The following is a 24,763-nucleotide window of genomic DNA, read 5'->3' on the forward strand; positions in this document are numbered from 1 at the left end:
TGTCCGGCTGTCTGAAAGCTACTCACAGTCACACCATCCCATCGGTAATAATCACACACACAACACGCATGCGCACTACACACAGCAGAAGCAGGTACAAGAACTGCCAGCTTTACTGTACATAATTCAGACAATTACATATACTTTCGCTATGCTTTTATTTTTTTGCTTTTATGCTTTTATTTTTTTCTGCCGTACGTACTGTACAAATTGTACTGTTGTTGTACGGTTCCTTTACTGTGATAAAAAAAAAAAAAAAAAAAAAAAAAAAAAACGCATTCAAATGTTTTGGATATCTTATCGTTACTCTTAAACGGTGGCGCATGACCTTCTGTTGGTCGAAAACCGATTTTTGTTCACGAAAATAACGTTTGCTCGCAATTTACTGTGATTATCGTAGAAAAATATCGAATCGATGTGCCTTTTTCAGTGTTTGAAAGCTTTTTTTAAAGCATATTCTAATTCTAATTCAACGTAAAATTGTTGGCGTGTCAGTTTTGCAGACTATTTATCAAAACAGCAAGCAGGATGATGTCAATGTTGCGAATTAATAACCAATGAGACACAGCTTCCAACAGAGGGCGCTTCAGAAACACAAATGCCCCATTCAAACCTCAGGAGGCGGTTAATCCTTTATGGTACGGAGTTGCCATATAGCAACAATTAATTTCTACTCATTTCCCAGTTATTCAGAAAAAAAAAATACAATATATTGCACTATGGGAATTGAAAGGGCAGGCCTTAACGTAGCCAATGATGTGCTCTTTTTAAGTCACATGACGTAAATGACTGAATGTCCCTCCAAAACACTCTTTCCCACTGTCACCCTTACACGGAAGATGCCTGTTGAAGTGCTACAGAAAGTGCTCTATTACCTAATTTCTAAACATCTCTTCTCAAGGGGAATTTTTTTTCAGCATCTTTGATAAGTAAATTAGATGTATTCACAAATCACCTTTGTCTAACAATTGACAAATTGTGAATTATTTTCACAGTAAATTGAGAAAATATCAATGTTTCCATATGGCAATGCTATACCACTATGGAAAAATATGCTGCCACATGGCCACGCTGTACCATAGTGGAATTGCAATAATGTATTTCCCCACTGGGATTTTTTATAAATAGTAGGCTAGCTTTAACAATATGATTGCAGTTATTTATTTATTTGAAGTGTTTATTGTAGTATAGCTGTATTTATGTATAAATAACTAAATGATTTCTTCTTTTCATAAAATGAATACAGCAATATTTTACGGAAAGGGCAATAGGAAGAGTGCAGAGTTAGCTCTATCATGTGATGAGAGTGAGATAGGGAATGATAGGGATTAAATGATAGGGATCTACTTATTTTTGGTTTGCATGAGTTCCAAGTATATATCAATTTCTAAAATAAATGTGCATTTAAAAAGAAAATCATAATTTTAAACAATTTTTTTGGACCATTTTCCATTAGCAACCATAGTTAGTTGCCATATGTCAACGTTTTCCTTAGTAGTGCGGAGAAAAGTAACAATTACATTTCTACATTTGACTTTTTTTTTTCATAGAATACCCTCCTCGTTTAAAGGCAGCTGCATAGACCAAAAATAAAAAAAACTACCATTTGAGGATTTTTACACTTAACTGGCAGACTTTTTACAAACTGACACTGCATTGAAGGTACATTTTTATCAGTTCATGCATGTTAAGTTCTGGGAATCAAACCCATGATCTTGTACTTTGTTAGCACCATTCTAGACTGTTTAAGCTTGGAAAACACGCAGAAGTGCTTTTCCACACTTCTTCTGTTTAAAGTGCTTTTTGTTTACAAAAAAAAAGCCCTAATATTGTCACAGTGTCTGGTTTGTGTTCCCTGGGTAACCACTAGAGGTCCTCTTCCCCCACGGTGTCATTCACTCATAGCTACTGTAACCCCTGTCACCGGGTCCTTCACACCCCGTTCCGTGCGGGTCTCGAACCCGGGTCTCCGGCATGAGAGTCAGGCGCTCTCAAGGAGGCTAAAGGCTGCAGCCTCTAGCATCTGTCGCTAGAGCGCCTATTGAGATCAGAGGAGTGAGGTTTACTCGCACAGCGACTACTAGCTGGCCTCCGTTACACTCACCCCCCTAAACCTCACTCCCATCCGGGTCACGGCACCAATGTAACCCCTTTTTTATGCATTGGCGATTCTGCATGCATGGAGGAAGCACATGAGTTCTGCCGATCCAGAGACCGTTCACGTCACTTCTGCCGATCCAGAGACCGTTCACGTCACGTCTGCCGATCCAGAGACTGTTCACGTCACGTCTGCTGATCCAGAGACCGTTCACGTCACGTCTGCCGATCCAGGGTCTCCGGACAAGATGGCCACCGCCGGTGTCTGTTCCTGTTCCTCCGCCTCCGCCCTGGCCGCCGGCTAAGCCATCACCCCCTGTTCCTGTTCCTGTTCCCGAGTCGGTGTCTGTTCATGGACCTGGCCCCCCCCATCCCTCCCCCTGATCCTCCACCGTTCCACCTCCCTCCTGTTTTGTAGTTGTGTCTTGGAGTGTCTGGTAGCTGCTCTGTAGGGGGGGGGGGGGGGGTTATGTCACAGTGTCTGGTTTGTGTTCCCAGGGTAACCACTAGAGGTCCTCTTCCCCCACGGTGTCATTCACTCATAACTACATTTCCCATCATCCTGTTCTGTCACTCATTGATCATTGCACACAGCTGTTTCCCGTCACCTTAGTATCTGTGTATATATATATATACCCTGTCTGTTCAGTCATTGTCAAGAATGTCCATGTCCTTGTTTAATGTCACGTTGCACTTTGATGTTCTGTTCTTGTTTGTTTCTTGTTTTGACCTGTCATTGTATGGATTTTGACCCTTTGCCTGACTGGATTACGATTACAGATTACCCTATTAAAACTGCAATTGGATCTTACCACTTTGTGTGCGTGTCGTGACAAATATTTACAATTGAATTCGGCATGAAACAGAAGTTGCGATAATCTTTTCTTCTGTATTGTCAGTGACACACTCATATTGTCTATTCTGTATTGTGACCACTAAAGGTACACCTGATTAACTGGTTAACACAAGTATCTAATCAGCCAATCAAATGGTAGCAACTTAATGCTTTTAGATGTAGACATTATTAAGACGATCTGCAGAAGTTCAAACTGAGCATCAGAATGGGGAAGAAAGGTGATTTAAGTGACTTTGAATGTGGCATGGTTGTTGGTGTCAGATGGGCTGGTGTGAGTATTTCAGAAACTGCTGATCTACTGGGATTTTCATGCACAGCCATCTATAGGGTTTACATATAATCTGATAAGAGAAAATATCCAGTGAGCAGCAGTTTGATGAACATGTGATGAAAATGCCTTGTTGATGCCAGAGGAGAATGGCCAAACTGGTTTGAGCTGATTCAAAGTCAAAGTAACACTGCTGTCTAAAATTTTTGGTGAATTGTATTGAATCCATTAAAAAGTAGCCTACAATTAAAGGGTTTTAAAACTCCCCATTCCAGGCACCCAGAGAGGAAAGGAAAATGCTGACACTCTTCCTCTGAAGGCTTTTGAGTTCATCACAGAGACACACCTTCAAGTTTACACTCATAATACGGACCCCCAGCGATAATTTGCTTCTTTCAACTTATTGTTTACTCAGAATGTGATTATTAACTTTTGCTAAAACGTGTGCGTGTCAAGGTCACATTTATTTTTAAAAACTTACTAAAGCCAAAATCACATAACACACCTCCGACAGGCGTGAGATGGACTTGTTGCCTCTGTTTTCAAGACGTTTTTCGGGACGTTCGCTGTCTCTACACCTTCACCGTTAAGAAGGACAACAGGAGTCACTCACAGCAGCCTTGTAGTGATGTAACACGCTCTTAAAATCAGTTCTGCCACCTGTGCGCTTTTATATGGTGCCAGTGCGTTGAGCGCGTGACCGAGAGCAGAGCGCGCAGTCATTCGGAACTCTGACGGGATGTCAGCCGCTGCTCGTAGAAACTCGTCCAAAACCGGGAACGACGTGGGGTCCGATCCGGACAGAATTCGGACGATACGTAGAGAGCTGTCGAATGAGTATACACACAATGAACGGGATAGTATTATGGAGTCTTCATTTAAAGGTAGGGGCTTGAGCAGCACGACCATAGAGAATTAAACGAGAAAACCGAAACAAATTCTTAACAAAGTTGTAATACATTACTTTATTACATTATTATATTGTATCATACATCCCCTGGATGTTTTTTAAAAAACTGTTTCTGCTTTAGTTTGGTTTAAAGCAGATGCTGCTTTCAAAGTGCTATTCAATGACTTCTAACTGTGGTGTTTCCTAAGGTGTTTCTTGACTCTCTCTCTCTCTTAAAATGCTTCAAACAAAACATGTTATCTCATGAATATTGTTTTAATTAGTAATAATCATTTCACTAATATTGTCTGTGTCCTTCATTTCATGTTCCATCCTAGTCTTTTTTTAAATAGGCTACCTGTAATCCAGGAAATTACATCAACATTTTTGGTGGGAAAGCAACAGCACAAACACAAAATTACCAAATTACTTTATAGATTCTGTGATGTTTTGTGGTAATAAAACATCAAATATCATAATTAGTTGTCATGCATGTTACCTCCGTATCCCTAAAAAAGCCATGGCTAACATAAGTTATTTATTTCCATCCTGATAGTTTCCTGTATACATAATTAGGTTAAAGTTTAAATGTAGACTTCACCACAGTATTTCTGAAAGCCAGATGTAGGCCTATAAAAAATAAAAATAAATCCTTAAAGGGGTCATATAATGGTACATGCACTTTTACAAGTTGATTGTACTAAAATGTGTGTTGGCAGTGCCTGTACACAACCATCATATAATGATAAAAATCTTTTAATCTCCTTATATGTTTTCCCGTCTCAAATCGAGCCGTCTGACCGTGTGACGTCACACGGCCGGACGCCCCTCCCACGATTGTTAATTGACAGCAGCGTTTCAACACAGACCCGCCCTGAGCGAGCTGTCATCATAGTCCGCCATTGTTGATACGCTGGAGCAGAATGGCATCTAAGCGATTGTGGTGTTCTGTTCTTGGGTGTAATAACGAACACAGCAGTCATTTTGATGTTCCTAAATCCGAACCGCTGAAGACGGAGTTTTGTTTTCGTAGGGAATATTCCCCACGATCAACGTCAATGCTTTCATGTTTGCGCGAATCATTTCTCACCAGACTGCTTTACAAACGAGGGTCAGTATAAAGCTAAAGTAAAAAGTTTTTCATGACCATTAGCTGTAACATCAATCTGTCAATGAACTAACATATGCATCAGTAAACACATAGCGTTCGCATCTCACTACTCTACCCTGCCAGTACATACAAAGATAGATCAAAGTGACATTACGTTAACCAACCATTCAGAAACGTCCTGTTCGAGCCTTAATTGTCGAACTTCTTCGGGGCCGTCATCTTGTTCCGGGTCCGACTCCGGTTCAATTTGAGATGGTTGCACAGATGTGTCCTCAGAGACTCCCGCTGTCATTCTTTCTCCAAAATATACCCTTAACTGTTGTCAAGGCAACACTTCACGTGTGTTGTGGTCAAAACGCCCCACAGTACAGAGGGGGGGGGGGGGGGGGGGGGGGGGGTGAGCAAAGCTCATTATCATTTAAAGACACATGCACTTAAAGGGATACTTCACCTCTGGGAAGATGAATGTGTATTTAAAATAGGTCATTTATGTAGAAGAAATGTGAAGACATTTTTTAATTTGGAGCTTTCTAGACTGAGAAAAGCCAGAAAATGTATTTTTGGCTTATGTGGATGAAAGACAACAACTCCCAGAATGCACTTGCTTCGCTGCCCTAGGAGGCCACGCCTACCGGTAAGACAGCGCAGTTGAAAACAAGGTTAGGCTACCAGTGAGTCTCCGTGACGAGTCTGCCTGGGATTTCGGGATCGCCCAAAATGTCCGGGATTCGGCTTTTGCGTTCTACAGTCGCCATTCATTATGTTTACTGTGGTGAGCAGGACGAGGCTGACGGCCGCGGGAGAACGGCGCGAGGCCGGTGGCGTCATTACTGAGACGCGCCGGTCTCGCAACGGAGGTGCGGGAATTTTCTTAGCAATGTTAAAAGTAAACGCACATCAACCGATCACTTGTTTAGCGTTCATGTAAACACAACATTCAGATTCACCGATCGGAATGAATTCAGTTAGATTGAAACAAGAGGTGTGCATGTAAACAATGAATGGCGACCGCAGAAAGCAAAAGCCGAATCCCGGACATTTTGAACGATCTCGCCCGCCGGACAAGTCAGGAAAAAGGAGGATGGTTACCCATACTTACTCAGCTTTCTCCTACTACTCAGCTTTCTCCTACTATTCAGCTTTCTCCACAGAACAAGAGCCTGCTAGCTTAGCTTCCAAAGAAAGACGGCTGACTGTGTGTACATTCTGTGAGTGAGATCCCACCCTGTATGGGCGGGCTGAAAACATGCGGAACAACGCCATCTACTGGCTGTAGTCTTTAGCCTCTGGCCAGAAAATCCTCCGATGACGCAAAATGACGATTTTTGCGTCATCGGAGGATTTTTTCCAGACAAAAAATACATAAATCTCTCCTCTCAGGGGGATATGAGGGTGGAAAGCATGGTAATTCGAAAATACTACAGGTTTTCTACTAATACAAAGCTTAATGCTAAATCCTGAAGTAACCCTTTAAATGGCGTGCTGAAAACAGAGCTGTTTTTGACCAGATACAATTTTTTTTACAATACTAATGATAATTTTTAATTAAAGTATATTACAAACTTTTCATTTAGACCCTAAAGAATCATATTAACTTGTACAAAAATGGCATTATATGACCCCTTTAACATATATATGGAATATGGAACAGAAATGATCCACATCATTGTAAGGGCCAAGATTAAGGGAATGTGCAAATTTCTTTTCAGATTATAAGACATCAAGAGGAAGTGTCAAAGGAACTTCAGGAGCTTCTGATGATAATATACCAACAGGTAACTCCACCTCTCCATATACAATATGGGGTTCCTTTTTAAAGGCACACTATACAGTTTCCGTTTTTTCTCAAACAGCGACCCCTAGAGTCGCGGTGGAGTACTTGTATTTAACGTTACTGTCGTAAATACCACTCACGCAGAGCCGTCTCTGCACTCTTCCGACTGCGCTTTCCTCGTTTTCTTCGTTAACTCCGCTATGATTCACGCCTAAAATGCGTGCTGTTGTCTTCCATAGAGGCTGCTTCGCGAGATTTGGCGGGGTGCCTCCTCTCAAACTTGCATTGCTGGTTTTGCCAGCGGTGTCCTCAACACTCAATTTAGTACAACATATAATATCCAAAGGCAGGTTATTCCAGAGGCGGGGTGCAGCAACTGAGTTATACTCCCCGAGTAGGTGGTATACTTTTGAATAGGGGAGACCGGGGAGTGTTGTAACACGGGGTCAGTTGTAACACTGTCAGTTTGACATGTCAGAAAAGAGCTATGGTGATGTCATAAATATTATTCACTCGCATCACCTTTTTGAGCTCACAGAAGTGGCATGTTACTGTGAGCTACATTGTACATTTTATGACCAAAAAATTTATTTTCAGGAAGTAAAATAATTTGTATCAAAAAATTGCCTAGCAGTCATAGAATTGTAGATAGTTATTTGACTTGCATGATCTAGCTGTTTCTCTAGTTTAATTTGTTGCTTTACATTCATGCTAACTTCAAACCCACATGCTAAAAAAGTTAGCTACGTTATGGCTGTTAGGGGTGGGGATAGTTGTAACAGTTAATTAAAAAATGTAATATGATGATTCCAGTTATAAATCACATCCCCTTGGTAAGACAAAATCATTATTTTGTTGCGCACTGAGGGATTTATGAAGCAAATATGTTTCCATCATAGTTTATGCACGTCGTCTTATAGGATAAAAACATTGTCCACCCCAGTTGAGCACATACGATTTTATTTGTGCACATTTGTTGAATTAATGCATTTGTATGAATCTCTGCGTTTCTATCCAGCGTTTTTATATGATATCCCAAGATTCACCTAAAATTGGTGGATGGCAACATGTGACAGGAATAGAGTACAAACATAAACGGCAATTGTTTTTGTGCTAAATTTAAAGTCCTTAAAGAAATACAATACAATGTTTTTTGTTACTTTAAATTGTTCACTTTATTCAAAACTGATTATTTGTTGTTCTTCAATAACATTCTTGCATATATTTAGATTGTGTGGATCTTATTTCAGCAAATCAGTTCTCATTGTTACATCTATCCCCAGCTAGTGTCACAACCTCAGTGTGTGGGGTAGGTTGTAACAAGAGAACTCACATAACCTTTGATTGTGTTGTACATGTCCAAGTGTGTATATGTAGCTGACAAATGTGGTTACCATGTATCAGATTTTGAGAGATCTAGCACAAACAACCAATGAGTTACTGATGCTCAAACAAAAGGTATTACTTTCATAATTACTTTGCGACCACTAAAAAGTATGTTTAGTATGAATGTGTGTTTTGTGAATGTAATACAGATGTACTACATTTGCCATGTTGTCATTGTCATGTGATCAGAGTCGGTTGCGTTGCTTCACTGCCATTCCCAAATTATCTCCCTGTGGCCTCATGTGTCCATCGGATGCACACTTTTGAGTCTCGTTAGAAGTAGCAAGTCATCCGCAATCTTTTCGCCTATTCTGTTTTGGAAATACTGTTCATTCGGACATTCAACTCTTTCACACACTGTTATTCGCCAGCTAGTAGGGGAATAGGCGATTTCGCATGCAGCCTGAGACATTCCTCAAAATAACTTTGTTTCACAGAAGAAAGGGTGGATAAATGATGAGAGAATTTGAATTGTTTGGTGATCTATCCATTTAAATGAACTCTGATCTGCTCTGGTGACACTCCAAAAAAAAGTAACTTTTAGAGATCATACCTTGGACTTTAAAAAGCCCGTTGACTGTCACTTATTAACCCTCTCTGTTAAACACAGCAGTGAAACATCACATGACTATGGTCAAATTCAAATTCTAAACTGTGGATTGAACCATGAATATTGCTCTAGAAATGAATGGTTTTTATTATTATAACAGACTATAGTAGAACTACACCTGGAATTTACAGCAGTATAAAGGCCAGATTGGTTTATGTCACCTTATATTAACTGACTATCCTCCTTACATCACCAGCTAAATCATTTGTCCATACACATAGAGCTGACTGAAATGTTTTCCATGTGGAGGCTGATCTGTTAGTGTTGGATGCAGTGGTAGATATAATGTTGCATGTTTCCTGTTGCAGTGTTGGCTATGCAGCTGGCTTTGGTGGAGGGGCCCGATGGACTTCCTGCCGATGAGGGCACACAGGAAGTGCTCTGCAGGAAACTTCGTGTGCTGGAAGCTGACCTCTCAGGGGTCAAGACCTTAATCTCTGTATGGGCATCCCTATTTGGCATGCATACAATTTTCAAAACCTTAAATAGATACATTTAACATACTGGTTTCCCTATCTTGCAGGAACTGTCCGCTCACTTTGTATCCATCAACAGTGGGGAAAGGACTATATTTATCACTTTTAAAACCCTTGAAGAAATATGGAAGTTCAGCACATACCACAGAATGGGTCTGTTCTTATTTCAGTGTCTCGGATATACTGTTGTATCATACTGTTTTTATTAATAATGGCAGTTGTTGTCCGTTCAAAGTTTGGAATTGAGATTTTTTAATGTCTTATGTTCTTGAAAGAAGTCTAGTATGCTTTACCAAGGCTATATTTATTTGATCAAAAATACATTGAAAACATAATATTTTGAAATATTATTTCAAAATGTGATTTATTCCTGTGATACTCCATTACTCCAGTCTTCAGTGTCACACGATACTTTAGAAATCATTCAAAAAGATATTGATGACTCCAAACAATTGACCAGTAGTGGATATTAAAGCGAAATATCTCATGACGTACAACATTTGTAATTTCCACCAGGCTTCTTGGGTCAGTGTATGGAGAACCTTCTCATGGACCAGGAGTTCTGGTTAATCTCCCTTGATCAGCATTCAGGAATTGAGATCTCAATTAAAGAGGAGACACTAAATCTGATGTATAAAGGCTTTCTAATGCAAGAAGGTAATAAATATTGCTTATGAACACTATATTATGCTTAATATGAATGAGATTAAAGCTACCTTAGTATTTGATTACAGAAATGGATTGGCACATAGATGTATGAGTGAATTCCACTGTTATTTATAATAAAAATGTATTGTTTACTTCTGAGGGTCTTTCTTTGGATGCTGCACAGCAAATCAGATGTTTGATAGCTCTACGTCAGGTAGCGACCTTTATTTGGAGAAGGGGGATATCGCCCTGTTTGAGCCTCCATTCCTAGGGTCAGGGTGGTCAGTGCTTTCACTAGCAGATGGGTCTAGAGGAACCAAGCCAAAACCAGCTCTGGAGCCAGTCATACCCTTTCATGAGTACGTGTCACCTTCTGAACTTATTGTCATAAAATCAACAGAGCACCCAGAACTAAGAACAATGAATTTTCTTTACTTCCCAAGGTGGTTTCTAAAGTCCTGCCCAGAGACTGTATTAGTGGGTGGTGGAAAGGACAATTGTGAACTTCCATTACAGATTGGTGAGAAAACGTTTAAATTATTTTACTTCATTTTGTATATACATTACCGTTCAAAATATTGGGGTGCTTTTGAAAGAAGTCTTTTATGCGCACCAAAGCTGCATTTATTTGATCATAAAGACAGTAAAACACTTATATTGTGAAATAATGTGGACTGTTTTTTATTCCAGTGATGGCAAAGCTGAATTTTCAATGTTGAAAACTGTTGTGCTGATTTTTTTTTCAAGATTCTTTAATAAAGAGAAAGTTCAAAAGAACAGCCTTCATTTGAGACATTCAATGTAAACGTCTTGACTGTCACTTCTGATCAATTTAATGCATCTTTTCAGAATAATAGTGTTCATTTCTTTTCATTTCGACAACTATCCTACTAAATATATAAGATACTAAAGATAACTAAAAACTAAATTGCATATGATGTACAAGATTGGCAACTGAAAGTATTGAGGTTGGACATAAAATTTACAATATCACAAAATTGCATGGAACATGAAAATGCGACTTTGATATTTATAACAGCAACCTTATTTCTTACACATATGCACATTACATTTGTCACTTGCTATCCTTGAGGATTAAGAATAGCATAATTGTATAAGAATAGAAAGTAGAGCAAGAAATAATAATGATTAGACAATGATAGAGGATAAAAATATCTGAAGGCTCTACTCCTACTCCGAAGGTTGATATGTTACAATCTATAACTCAATGGGATTTTTGAGACTTAAAACTGTAGATCTTTTCTTTTAGTAATTTCATTTTTTCATAATGCGGCTTTGTCATCATCCCAGTCCACTTAACTAACTCTACCCCAATTGTAACGATATCTCTCACAGCAGTAGGCGTCTGTGAGACCACAGAGGACTACGATGCCGAAGTGCCAGATGAACTGAGTTTCCAGGCCGGTGAACGCATCATCATCCTGGGCCTGCTGGTGGCCTGTTTTGAAAGGTTTATGGGAAAATCTGAGAAAACTGGGGATATCGGACTTGTCAAAACCAACCTGGTCAAAGCAACCGGTTCATTTTGTGAGTAAGTGCTTGTGTGATTTTATGAATATTTTAAGAAGTTTGTTTTCTGTCTGACTTCGCAGATTGGTAACACTTTATTTTGCAACTACAGTGTCAACTAACACTCATTATAGCTACATTATATATGCTAACACTTTGTTGTGATGCTCCCCCAACAAACATTCTACTTTGCAACTACATCAACTTATTCTACTAACCCAAACCCTAACACTTTACAGTCTACTTATACTCTGAGAGTTAGCTGACAAAGTTGCAGTTACTTATAGCAGAATGTCTAAAATGTAACAGTTTAACTCATGATAACTTCATCTTGTGCTTATATCATAGATCATCTGACATATTCTTGAAAGACGAGGACAGACAAATTATTACCTTGGATCAGGACAAAATTAAAGAGGAGACTATTTCTTTATTGAAGAAAATATGCCAGAGTGATGTTGGCACAAACTACAAACTTGGTAAGGCTAACAGGTTTTTGAATCTTAACAGTTATAAATTAAGTTTTATTTGCTTTTACCACAGTATCTGCTCTCTGATAAGCATTTGTCAAGGGAAAAAAGGATGGCATTCCAAAGAGACCACAGAGGCAGAATTACAGGCACAAAAAAGCAACTATGACAACACAAAACACGTCAACTAAAGTCTTGTAAATATCCTGTTCGTAAGCTTTTCTTTTGTGTGGTGTAAACAGAACCTAAACCACCTCTATTGTTCCACCTTTGGGAAACTGAACTAAAGATTAGGAAACGAATATATCACTGTAAGAACTAGTGACCTATACAATAAAAAGCCAAAACAAGCAACCGACACTATCAGTATTCATTGTAAATGAAAAATAGTAGTCTTGACATGGTGGATGTATTAAAAAGCTCAAAAATCAGTACAGCTGCTCGTCCAGGGAAGAATTCGTGGCGCCCTGAGACCAGAAATCGCATTTCTGGAAATGCAGTTGTTCTCCCTAATATAAAGAGAGATGAGCAGTTCATGATTCTGTTGTTTAGCTGTAATATTCAACTAATCCAACTACATTAACCAAAAGTCTAAATGCTATTGTATATTACAGTGTTTCCCAACCCTGGTCCTGGAGTCCTGGTCCAACACTGCACATTTTTAATGTCTCTCTTATCTGACCAGGGTTAGGAACCACTGGCATATGATTCAAGCTGCTCACTGGAGGTCGCATTTGTCGGCCACATATGTCATTGAAGCTGCCTCATTTCAGTAAAGAAACCATTACATGCAAAGTCATTAAGAAATTACAACCATTTATGCTTCACAAGGAACAACGGTCCTACGACAAATGCGACCTCCGGAAGACGCAGCCTTCAAAATGAGACACTGCCTCAGTAACGTTGTTAGCTCTACATCAGGGGTTCTCATCTCTGGGCCTCGAGTTACACTTTCCTGCAGAGTTTTGCTGAAACACACCTGAAAAAGCTAAAAATCGATATCGCCCCCTATACCCTTAAATAGGGCACTATTTGAGGGGACAGCCATTTGTAGTGATGTCCGAAACCATAGTGGACGTTATCAACTGCAATTCAATCCCCCAATGCACTGCAATAACGAGTGTACAACCGATGTATGCTCAACTGTGAGAATACCCATAATGCACTGTGACGTCACGCCAAATTAATTCTTATGTCTCGCCAGAAGATGAAGATTTTTCTTAGAACAAAAAGAACTCTGAACATTTAAATACAATAAAGCAATACACAAAAAATTATAAAGCAAACAAATGTTTCGAACAGATTAAAATCTCAAGTTAGTTAATGCATTAACTAACATTAACAATGAGCAATAGCTAAATTTGTTACAGATGTTATTATTCTTTGTTAACGTTAGTTGATAAAAAATAAAAACATTGTTAGTTCAGACATGTTACAGTAGCTCATGTCAGATAAAAAATAGTTACTTTGATTTTAATAATTAGATATAATTTACGTTAATTTATTAAATGTTGAAATTAAGATTATGTTAACTAATTAATCAACTGATATTAACTAATGGAGCCTTATTGTAAAGTGTTACCGAAGAATAAAAGAATCAGAACATTTTCGATCAATATCTAGGGCATGTTGTAGCCTAATCCAGATTAAAATGTAAAAATATTTCAGTTTGAAAATAAATAGCCTATTAAGTCTTTAAGTATTAATATGGTGCTGCGATGAACACCATTGCGAATACAAAAATTTGAATGGCTGTTTGAAACATTGCTTCTCATCCATGTTGGGCTTTTTTGTGCACATGCCTCTTAGGTGGAGCATAGAGCTGTGTGGTGCATTTCACCCAGTTGATGGGAAAAGTATTCTTAAAATGCAGTAATTCATAATAAATAATTATTCACGGTATTTTGAAGTGCACACAATAACATTATTGTACATGTTCATTATCGTTATATGTGTCTATGCAAGCCCTTCTGGCGCACACAGCGTCCGAATTTGCAGAATTTTCATTCACTCCCTCAAGTGAACTATTATTAGTGGACTAATATAAGGAATAGTGAGTGAGGGTATAGGGGGCGTATTCGCACAACCCTGGTCTTCAGGATTACTAGAAACAGGCATATTTACATACAGTTATAGGCAGGTGACTTTGATCAAGGTTGGAGCTAAACTTTGCAGATAATGATTTGAGAACCCCTGCTCACTGACCTGTCCTGAGGAAGCGATTTGGACACATCCCTGACAAAAGATGGCGCTGCGGTTGCATGTATGTCCACTTCTGTAAGACGCAGACATGATCAGATGTTAAAGTTTGTAATTACATCATACAAACAAATCATTGCACATTTTGTACCATCAAAAATCTTTGCAAAGTTGTTTTGATTAAAGATTAAGAATAAAAAAATAAAGATGTGCACGAATAAATCAATTACAATAAATACGGCAATACTCCATAAAAAAAAAAAAGAAAAAAAAAAAGTAGTAGTGTCAATTTTGATTTCATGGTGACTTTAACTCAGGATATGGGTCAGAGTCTTACCTTCATCCCAGTCTTCATCACACACGGGTGCAGTCCAGGTGCTCACTGGGATTTGAAACTTGCTATCAGTCTTCTCACTGGCCCCTTTTAACATCGCAAAGGAGACTGAGATCAGTTCAGTGTACAACTGAATGTCAGATTCATTATGCATGGGGTGTGTCTGCAGGAGTCCAATATTATGAAGAAGAAATGGTAAAACAGATCTTACCGTAGGTCTCCCTAACAGAGCATCGGTCCACACAGGTTAGGATGTGATGGGACAGCTCATCTTTTCTCATCAAGTGGCGTGCATTGAATGGGCATGTCCATAATTCACTGATCAATTCAGGGTGATTCTACAAATAATATTAAGATCACAGACATCCATCAGCACTCAATACTTTTAGTTTTAACATCATGATGAAACAGAGGTAGTGACAGATCTTCTCTTCCATATTGTGATGTGCATTTGACTAAAACAGATTATTGAAAAAGAAATACAGGACAGAATATTGGTTCTTTCCATCAGTTATAGATTAGATGGAGGCAGATCTGAATGCAAGCTTGCAGTCGATTGTAAAAAGGGGCGGGTTTTGACATTTTTATTTAACTTAATTGAATTTATAAAATAGATTGCATGCCAAATTTAAACATTATCAGTTATTGATTTTTTTATCAGCAACTAGATTTACATATCAGTGTTTGCACTGCACCACATGAATACTGTTAAATACATCAATATTAAAGCTCAGAACTTTTTGGTTTTTATCCATCATCTGTCTAATGTCATTGAGTGCTACAGATTCTCTAATTACCTTTCATAAAAGTAGACCATTTACATTTTGTGGGCCTACATCATGTTGTTTTTTTTAGCACTTTAAGTAAAAAAAAAAAAAAAAAAAAAAATTCAAAGGGATAGTTGACCCAAAAATTCAAATGACCCCATGATTTACTCACCCTCAAGCCATCCTAGGTGTATGACATTCGTCTTTCAGACGAATACAAATGGAGTTATATTTAAAAAATGTCCTGGCTCTTCCAAGCTTTATAATGGCAGTGAATGGCCGTTTCTGTTTTGAAGTCCATCAAAGTGCATCTGTCCATGATAAAAGTGCTCCACACGGCTCCAGGGGGTTAATAAAGGCCTTCTGAAGCGAAGCGATGAGTTAGTGTAAGAAAAATATCCATATTTAAAACTTTATTGACTAAAATAACTAGCTTCCGGCAGACGGTCGGACGCATCGATTTACGGTGAAAGAGTAAACCTTGACCTGACGCATGACGCAATGACGAACGCAGAAGCGCAGAGGATAGAGCAAAACAAAACACCAGTCACGAATTAGAAGTCTAAAACGACAATTTTTAAAGAGAAATGTCGGAGGAGATTTTGGCGTAGGTCGACTTGCGCAGGCCGTCTGCCGGAAGCTAGTTATTTTAGTCGATAAAGTTTAAAATATGGATATGTTTCTCACATGAACACATCGCTTCGCTTCAGAAGGCCTTTATTAACCCCTCGGAGCTATGCACTTTTATCATAGACTATGCACTTTGATGGATTTCAAAACAGAAACGGCCATTCACTGCCATTATAAAGCTTGGAAGAGCCAGGACATTTTTTCTATTTTACCAAGTCCAATTGTATTCGTTTGAAAGAAGAATGTCATATACACCTAGGATGGCTTGAGGGTGAATAAATCATGTGGTAATTTTCATTTTTGGGTGAACTATCCCTTTATGTCATGTCATCTTGTGATCCCCTTGGACATTTGCTAGCTGAGGTAGCGGTGTTAGACAGATGCAAGAAATAAACAATAACAGGTTAGTTTATTAGGCTACATTGAAATCATCGTTGTTAGATTTTAAATCGTTTTTTATAAAAAAAAATGTTTTACTTAAATTAACTTAAATTTCTTACCTATGTTAAAAATTAAAAGTATACGGATTACAAAAATACACAGCAAACCTACAGCTAAAATGGTTTAATGATATATTATTCTTATTGCTGAACATTGTGGAGATGCATAAATAAGAGTTTGGCTGTACTGTAATGATTGTGGAGGTTTCTGCACACATGCCTTCCTGCATTTGATGAGGTGGTAGGGGAACCGGCAGGCCCGGATCAGATGATTTGGGTCATAGGGGCACAACAGCAGTTTGTCAGGGTTACAGAAATCTATGAAACAGGTAAAAATGAAGGCAATTGTAAATAAATGCAAACAATGTGTCACTGTGTGTTCGTGCGCATGTCATGTGCCGCGTGTCGTCGTGTCTGCTCTGCGGTTTTACCTTGAGGTTCTTCCCATCGTGGAGCTGAAACAATCATCCCAGACTCGCTGCCTGCCTTCTTCTTGTGTGCCTTCGACATCTCTGCCACACTGTCCAGCCGTTTTCAATGCTAAAACAAAACGTCATTATCACTAAAAGCAGACGCATACATGATGTCGCGTCCCACGGGGCTAATTGAAACAAAACTTTTGTACCCATAGTGAGAAAATAATACTTGAGATTTTTCTTTTAAACCTTGTTGGTGGTTCATATTCACATACAAATTACACACAGAATCCATACAGCCAGGTTCACAATAGATTTGAACTTACAAAGATGGGTCGTTTTCTTCAGCCGTGCAATCAATTCTAGAAACTAAGCACCTGTCCTGAAGTGTTTAATTCAGCCACTTGAGGCGCTAAAGGGTAACGAAATGAAGTACCGTGACAGGAAATATGGCTTTAAATACCATTTAAATGTCCATTTCTCTCTTAATCTGTCCCCTTAAATAAATGTTTGCTTTACATACTACAGATCTGGCGAAAGACATTTCGGGACCAGGTCAAAGTAAGTCCATCCATCCATCCGTTTTTTATTTTTTAATTAAAGGGATAGTTCATAATTTTGTCATCATTTACTCACCCTCATGTTGTTCCAAATCTATTTGAGTTTCTTTCTTCTGTTGAATACAAAAGAAATTATTTTTACGAGTGTTTAACCAGAGTTGACTTCCATTGAATTTGTTCCCCTACTATGGAAGTCAATGGATGCCGTCAACTCTCTGGGTACCAAACTTCTTTAAAAATCTTCTTTTGTGTTCAACAGAAGAAACTCATACAGGTTTGAAACAACTTGAGGGTGAGTAAATGACAACATTTTCAGTTTTGGGTGGACTATCCCTTAAATATGGGCTAAACAAAATAATGATCTGTTTGTTTAAATTTATTTAAAAATATATTTATTATTTTATTCTTTGTCTTCAGACAAGACTCAAGAAGTGAACAATCTAAAACAGAAAGTCAACCACATTTTGAGTGAGGTCGATGAGACTCAAAGAAAGGACGATTCATCAGTCAGCATCAAGCACCAGATAGAGAGAGAAACTAATGATACAGAGGAATCCCAGGAAACCCCCCGTTTTTCTGTCTGCTCCGAGCAGGACAGCACCGGTCCAGATGGACATCACGCTCTGCTCTCATTCTTGAGCAGTCGTGACCACCAGCCTGTGTTCATGCGCCTGTACAGCGCTTACCCAGAATTCCTCATCTCACATTTCGAGGGTCACTCTGATGAGGAGGATATAGTGGCGTATTTAGGCGTAGCCAGAGAATTGGCACGAAAGAAGCACGTCTGGTGGGCGCAGAGCCGAATCTGTTTTCTTCTCGGACAGCTTTGCGCAGGGAGGTCAAAGTTCTCTCAAGCTCGGGTTTATTATGAGGAGGCCTTGAATGTACCCAGGGATTGTTTCACAGACATGTTTCTGCTTTCCGCCATTTACTCCAACCTGGCTCTCATCTACCTAACACAGAAGAACCATGACAAATTTTTCATTTTGTCAGAGCGCTTGTCTGCTTTATTGATGGCTGTCCCTGATTGTTTGTTTGGCTGTGAGGACCCTGAGGTATTGAAGTATGTACTAAAAAAGGCCATCCTGGCCAAGAATCAGCCTGCCGAGGCCCGAGCCTGCTTCATCCTGGCAAAGCTCCACCTGAAGCTTAATGACAGCATGAGTGCAATCCCGTTCATTGAAAGGCTTCTGATCCTTGCTGACGACGTTCCTGAAGCATGTGATGAGACAGTGAGCCATGTTTTCCTGGTGTTAGCACGACTCTACAGCGACCAGAGTCTGCCACGTTTGGCTGAAAGCTGCGCACGGCGAGCATCACTTCAGGTCAGTGCTACTTGATAGTGTTTTCAGAGAGGACTCTAAATATATATTATTGAATGTGTATATATATATTTATTAAATATATATATATATTTAAATTAATTAAAGGAAATGTTATATATATATACAGTGCTATGCATAAGTTTAGACACCCATGCTAAAGTTGACTAAAAAGAGGAATAAAAAATCATCTTTTGGAAACTGACCTTAATGCCTTAATTAAAAAAAATAGGAAAAATCCAACCTTTAAGGACACCAATTTTCTTTGTGAATGAATAATGCATCGTAAATAAATAAATGTTCTTCCTTAAAATACAGGGTGCATAAGTTTGGACACCCCTATGTTAAATTCCCATAGAGGCAGGCAGATTTTTATTTTTAAAGGCCAGTTACTTCATGGATCCAGGATACTATGCATCCTGATAAAGTTCCCTTGGCCTTTGGAATTAAAATAGCCCCACATCATCACATAGCCTTCACCATACCTAGAGATTGGCATGGTTTTATTTCAGTTAGCCTAATAGCTAGTTTGATTTGCATTGAGAGATGATCTTATGGAAATTACTCCATGCCAATCTCTAAGTATGCTGAAGGCTATGTGATGATGTGGGGCTATTTTAATTCCAAAGGCCAAGGGAACTTTATCAGGATGCATAGTATCCTAAACAAAAAATTAAAAAAAATACTTAAAAATAAAAATCTGCCTGCCTCTATGGGAATTTAACATAGGGGTGTCCAAACTTATGCACCCTGTATTTTAAGGAAGAACATTTATTTATTTACGATACATTATTCATTCACAAAGAAAATTGGTGTCCTTAAAGGTTGGATTTTTCCTAATTTTTTAAATTAAGGCATTAAGTTCAATTTCCAAAAGATGATTTTTTATTCCTCTTTTTAGTCAACTTTAGCATGGGTGTCTAAACTTATGCATAGCACTGTATATATATATATATATATATAATTAAATTAAATCCAAAGCTAATTAATTAATAATTAAATAAAAGTTTATTCAATTGAAAAATGAATTTAAATAAAAATAAATAAGTAAATAAATCAAATTAAATTAAATACATTCATTTGTGCATTTATCCGATCACAGGTAGGAGCCATCGTGTCACAGAGAAAAAAATATTTAAATGTAAAAATTTATAAAAATGAATTTAAATAAAAAAAAGAACAAATTATTAAATTAAATAAAATTAAATTACATAATTAAACAAATGTTGATTAATACAATTATTAAAGTTTATTTAATAAATTAACATTTAATTTGAAAATTAATTAAAAAAAAGTAAATAATAAATTAATAATAAAATTCATTGATTTGTGCATTAATCCATTCTCTCTCACAGGTAGAAGGCACTGTTTCACAGTGTAAATTAAAATTGAATAAAAAAGAATTTAATATAACAAAAAAACAAACAAACAATGTAATACATTTTAATTAAATTTAATTAAATGGTTAATTAATTAATACAACAAAAAGTGCATTAAAATAAATGGAGTAAAAATTAATGAATACAATTCTTTTATCAATTAATCAAATTAAATAAATTGATTTGTGCATTTATCCATTCTCTTTCACAGGTAGGAGCCACCGCTTCACACTGTCTTTGTGGTGTCTCTCTGTTGATGGAAAACGCATCAGAGCTGTATGGAGTGGACATCCCAACACAAGTGGCTCCATACCTGACCCGTGCCGCTGCTTTAGTGTCCCCCGGCCAGGAGCCTGCGCTGGGTCATGTCCACGCTCTGTGTTTGTCCTGGCTCTTCCATAGACACAGCATGCCCGAGAGAGCTGTTCGCTACATGCTAACCGTCCTCGACCACAGCAGCATGTCCAGCGTTGGCCAGTCAGACACTACTGCTGCTCTCATTTGGATGGCGTGGCTGTACATCTGCAACCGGCAACCCGGCACCGCTCTGGAAGTGCTGGATGCTGTCCTGTCATCGCTCCCAGAGCACTGTACAACACAACTGGAAGGTGTGGTTTACAACATGCGGGCCATTTCATACAGACATTCAGCGGACATCCGACAGGCAGCTGAGAGTTACCGGGCTGCAGTCGAGATATGCGAGGAGTTTGAGGACAGACACAACTGGGCCATAGCTTTGGCCAACTGTGGATTCATGTGTTTGCAAATCAAGGCAAAAAGATTGGCAGGAGAATACCTCACTCAATCAGTGGAGCTGTTCTCTGAGCTCGAGGATGAAGGGCATGAACTCAGTTTTATTTCAGTGCTTCTTGAGTTAGGGACACACCTTATTTCCCAGGGAAAACATGAGAATGGGAAGATCTACTACGAATGGGCCCTGCTGACCGCCATGTACATCGATCACATGGATAGTAAGTGTTTATCATAGCTGTATTAGTGTAAGTGAAACCTAAGGACATCTAGAACATCTCGACGTAAGAATTTCTCCATAGTGAGATATTAGAGTTGAATTTTTATTTCTGATTGTACAGTATTTAAAGTCAACATGAAATCACAACCTACTCAATTTACTTTCTTAAAGCAATAGGCTAGATCACCCAGAAAATTCTGTAATCATTTACACACCTAAATCACACGCATTCATTCATCTTCAAAGCACAAATGAAGATGTTTTTAATGAAACCTAAAAGACTTGAGAGAGAAAGTCCATTCCATCTAAACTTTGATGCTTCAAAAAAAGTTCATAAAGACTTTGTAAATGTAATCCATATGATTCAGATGTATTAATCCAAGTCTTCTGATAAAACACAATGACTGTATGATGAACAGATGTAATATGTGACCCTGGAGGACCCTGAGATTTATACATCACCTGAAATCTATAAGCTGAATAAATAAGCTTTTCATTGATGTATGGTTTGTTTGGATAGGACAATATTTGGCCGAGATACAGCTATTTCAAAATCTGGAATCTGAGGATGCAAAAAGATAGAAACATTGAGAAAATCGCCTTTAAAGACATTATGTTGGCGATTGTGCTAAATTCACTCACAAAAATAAATGTTTTATATATTTACGGTAGGAAATGTACTAAATATCTTCATGGAACATGATCTTTACTTAATATCCTAATGATTTTTGGTATAAAAGAAAAATCTATAATTTTGACCCATACAATGTATTGTTGGCTATTGCCACAAATATACCTGTGCTACTTGTGACTGGTTTTGTGATCCAGGGTCACATATAAACATTGATCAACGCACATACATAGAGCACATCAAATATGGTCAACAGAAGTTAAATTGTACTTGCTTGATGTGCGAGAATAAACCTTATTGGTTCTTACGGTAGCTCCAAAATGCTTGCATCCCACAGCTCATTGGTTCTTGCACGTCAAGCAAGCACGTTTGAGCTGCTGTTCGCCATATATGATGTGCTTAATGTAGTATGTCCGATGATCAGTGTTTATTCAGTATGTGAGTAAAAACCTAAATTAAATCAGTTAATCATATAAAGTTATTGCGTCTCTTGGATTAAAGTCTTGGATTATGTCTGCTAGATTCATATGGATTATATTTTTCATACATTTATTTGACCAACTTTTTGAAGAGTCAGAGTTTTGATGTTATGGACTTGCAATAGAGGGACAGAAATCTCTCAGGTTTAATTAAAAGTATCTTCATTTGTTTTTTTTTAAAGCGACATGTGAAGGCTGAGTATGGTAACCAATATTTGTAATTTGTCTTTAACCCATCCAAGTTAGTACACACACATTAGGAGTAGTGAGTAGTGAACACACACACACACACACTGCACACCTCTGAACCAATAGGCAGCCATTTTGCTGTGGCACCTCATTCATTTCCTGCCGTAATTGAGAATCAAACCCGCAACCTTCGGGTTACCAGTCTGACTGTCTAACCATTAGGCCCATGACTGCCCGAAGAACAATGAAAGTTTTAAGATATGGCCACACTAGACTTTGAGCATGCAAAATTTCTTCGGACACTGCAACGGTCGTGAAATTATGTCATACTCTGCAGCGTAATTTTTATAAACATGAATTCAACATAACAAATAGTAATACATTCAAAATGTAACAATATACAATCTACTTGACTTTACTGCAAAAATATAGTTATTTTAATTCAGCCAAGAGGTCCCGCCATGACGTACCGATATTCCACTGGTCACACGTCTTCATGTGATTCGAATTCAACTTTACGCATGAGCTTGCGTTTCCGGTCTGACGCATTCGCATGCGTATGAATAGAAGTCAAATGGAACAAAAACTGTAGTGTTACCGCCCCTTTATGGGATTGGAAGGACAATCCAGGTGTGTAATTGATGACAGAATTGTAATTTTTGGGTAAACTAACCCTTTAATACTCATTCCGTTGTTATTGTGCATGATACATCTGAGCACATTATTCTGAATAAAACTTGCTCCGGCTCTCATTTACATTACATTTACATTTAATCATTTAGCAGACGCTTTTATCCAAAGCGACTTACAAATGAGGAGAGCAATAGAAGCAGTTAAACTAACAATAGGACAACAATATGTAAGAGCTATGACCCTTCCCAGTTTAGTCTAACACAGTAATTATCAAACGACATTCCTTTTCTGCTGATGTTACAAATGACTTCTACTCTTTCAGCCCTTCCCCTCCAACCACCTGGCTACATTACATGCCCAATTTTCATGATCCAATCAGTTCCACTGGGATAATATAAATTCCCATAAATTTTACTATCAGGTTTGGGTGTCTGAAAACCCAAGCTTTTGAAACCATTTTCAAAGTGCAAGTTTTTGAAAATGATACCATTATTGTCTCCGTGTAAACGACGAAAATGCGAATTTGTGAAAACTGTGACATCATGCGCATGCGCATAACGTGTTGTCTATAGGCGTGTAGTTTTTCTTTACAAAGTGACATCGCCACCTACTGGCCTGGCATGCAGAATACAGCATTTTAGATCCGTGTGAACATGGATCGTTTTGACAACGTTGTCATCTGTTCACGAAAAAAGCAAAGGAAAAACTGTTGTAGTGTAAACGTACCCTTAGTATTTTATACTCTAATTTTTGAATGGTATATTATCAGGTTTGCTGGTCACCAGACTTATACTCTCATGCCTCAAAATGATATTCTTATTTGCTTGACAACAGGCCAGCTGCAAGCCACACGTCACCTGTGTCAGCTATACGAAGAGGTGTGTCCAGACGAAGCCCAGTGTATCATCTACAACAAGCACCAGCTGGACCTTCTCCGGCAGATAGGAGACAAGAGCTTAGAGGGAGAGATACTGGAGAAGATCAGCCAGCTGTACCTGAACCTGGCCACCGAGAAGTGAGACCTGCTCATAACAACATTTAAGAAAAATGGACAGTAATCGCAATACGATAAAGGGATAGTTAATGTAAAATTGAAAATTCAGTCATAATTCATTTAACTTCATGTCAATCCATTGGCTTTCTTTCTTCTGTGGAACATACTTTTTTTTTCTTTTTTTTTATGTCATCACAATGAAAGTCAATGGTTACCAAAACTGGTAACCAACATTCTTCAAAATATCTTTTTTTGTGTTCTGCAGAAGAAAGAATACAGGTTTGAAATGACATGAGGGTGTGTATGATGAAATTATTTTCATTTTTGGGTAAACTCTCATTTTAATGTTTACATTTTTCAAATATAGTAAAGTGGTGGTTTAGGCCTAAGTTCTTTCAGTAATAATGAGTTGCCGGCAGTAAGACATCACATATTATTAAAAAGACTGCAGACAGCCTTGCTAAAATTCTTGGTCATGTCGTCTCACAGATCCAACAGAGCTGCTTTGGATTACACCAAGCAGAGCCTGGGCATCTTCATCGACTTGGGCAGGAAACGTAAGGAGGCTCATGCCTGGCTACAGTCAGGGAAGATTTACCACATCCTCCAACAGACGGAGCTAGTGGACCTCTACGTGCAGGTGACTGACAACTGCCTTCATTCAGCGCTCCTTCCTTGCATTCTTTGGAGTTACTGTGATTGGAA

At 38.4% G+C, this 24,763-nt stretch overlaps 2 protein-coding genes across 5 annotated transcripts in view; one reads left to right on the top strand and one right to left on the bottom strand.

The window, feature by feature from the left end:
* The first annotated feature begins 3,631 nt into the window (after positions 1-3,631).
* The window catches only part of sh3tc1 (SH3 domain and tetratricopeptide repeats 1), a 28,977-nt gene continuing 7,845 nt past the window's right edge, over positions 3,632-24,763 (top strand). Inside the window, exons 1-14 of one of the 2 annotated variants that reach the window (XM_084405816.1) lie at positions 3,632-4,105; positions 6,931-6,996; positions 9,300-9,430; positions 9,515-9,620; positions 9,984-10,124; positions 10,276-10,474; positions 10,559-10,635; positions 11,472-11,667; positions 11,994-12,124; positions 17,430-17,462; positions 17,879-18,786; positions 20,374-21,133; positions 23,899-24,079; positions 24,548-24,698. In XM_084405816.1, coding sequence (XP_084261942.1) covers positions 3,961-4,105; positions 6,931-6,996; positions 9,300-9,430; positions 9,515-9,620; positions 9,984-10,124; positions 10,276-10,474; positions 10,559-10,635; positions 11,472-11,667; positions 11,994-12,124; positions 17,430-17,462; positions 17,879-18,786; positions 20,374-21,133; positions 23,899-24,079; positions 24,548-24,698 — 3,225 coding nt within the window. In that variant the 5' untranslated portion in view covers positions 3,632-3,960. The remainder of the gene's footprint in view (positions 4,106-6,930; positions 6,997-9,299; positions 9,431-9,514; positions 9,621-9,983; positions 10,125-10,275; positions 10,475-10,558; positions 10,636-11,471; positions 11,668-11,993; positions 12,125-17,429; positions 17,463-17,878; positions 18,787-20,373; positions 21,134-23,898; positions 24,080-24,547; positions 24,699-24,763) is intronic. The other variant, XM_084405817.1, reaches the window with a different exon arrangement.
* Positions 12,037-17,398, bottom strand: LOC311288404 (gametocyte-specific factor 1). Of its 3 annotated transcripts, none has more exons than XM_084405818.1 (7): positions 17,228-17,398; positions 16,917-17,025; positions 16,706-16,803; positions 14,860-14,986; positions 14,652-14,735; positions 14,321-14,390; positions 12,037-12,624 (listed from the first exon to the last, which is right to left on the bottom strand). In XM_084405818.1, exons 2-7 carry the CDS (start codon positions 16,993-16,995, stop codon positions 12,537-12,539), a joined length of 546 nt encoding a protein of 181 aa, XP_084261944.1. In that variant the 5' UTR covers positions 16,996-17,025; positions 17,228-17,398; the 3' UTR covers positions 12,037-12,536. The 3 variants fall into 3 exon arrangements, with proteins under 3 accessions (XP_084261944.1, XP_084261945.1, XP_084261946.1); XM_084405819.1 differs by lacking the exon at positions 17,228-17,398 and adding an exon at positions 17,131-17,213; XM_084405820.1 differs by lacking the exon at positions 17,228-17,398 and adding an exon at positions 17,111-17,187.

This window comes from Rutilus rutilus (genome assembly GCF_951802725.1).
Source record: "Rutilus rutilus genome assembly, chromosome: 3".
Lineage (NCBI taxonomy): Eukaryota > Metazoa > Chordata > Actinopteri > Cypriniformes > Leuciscidae > Rutilus > Rutilus rutilus.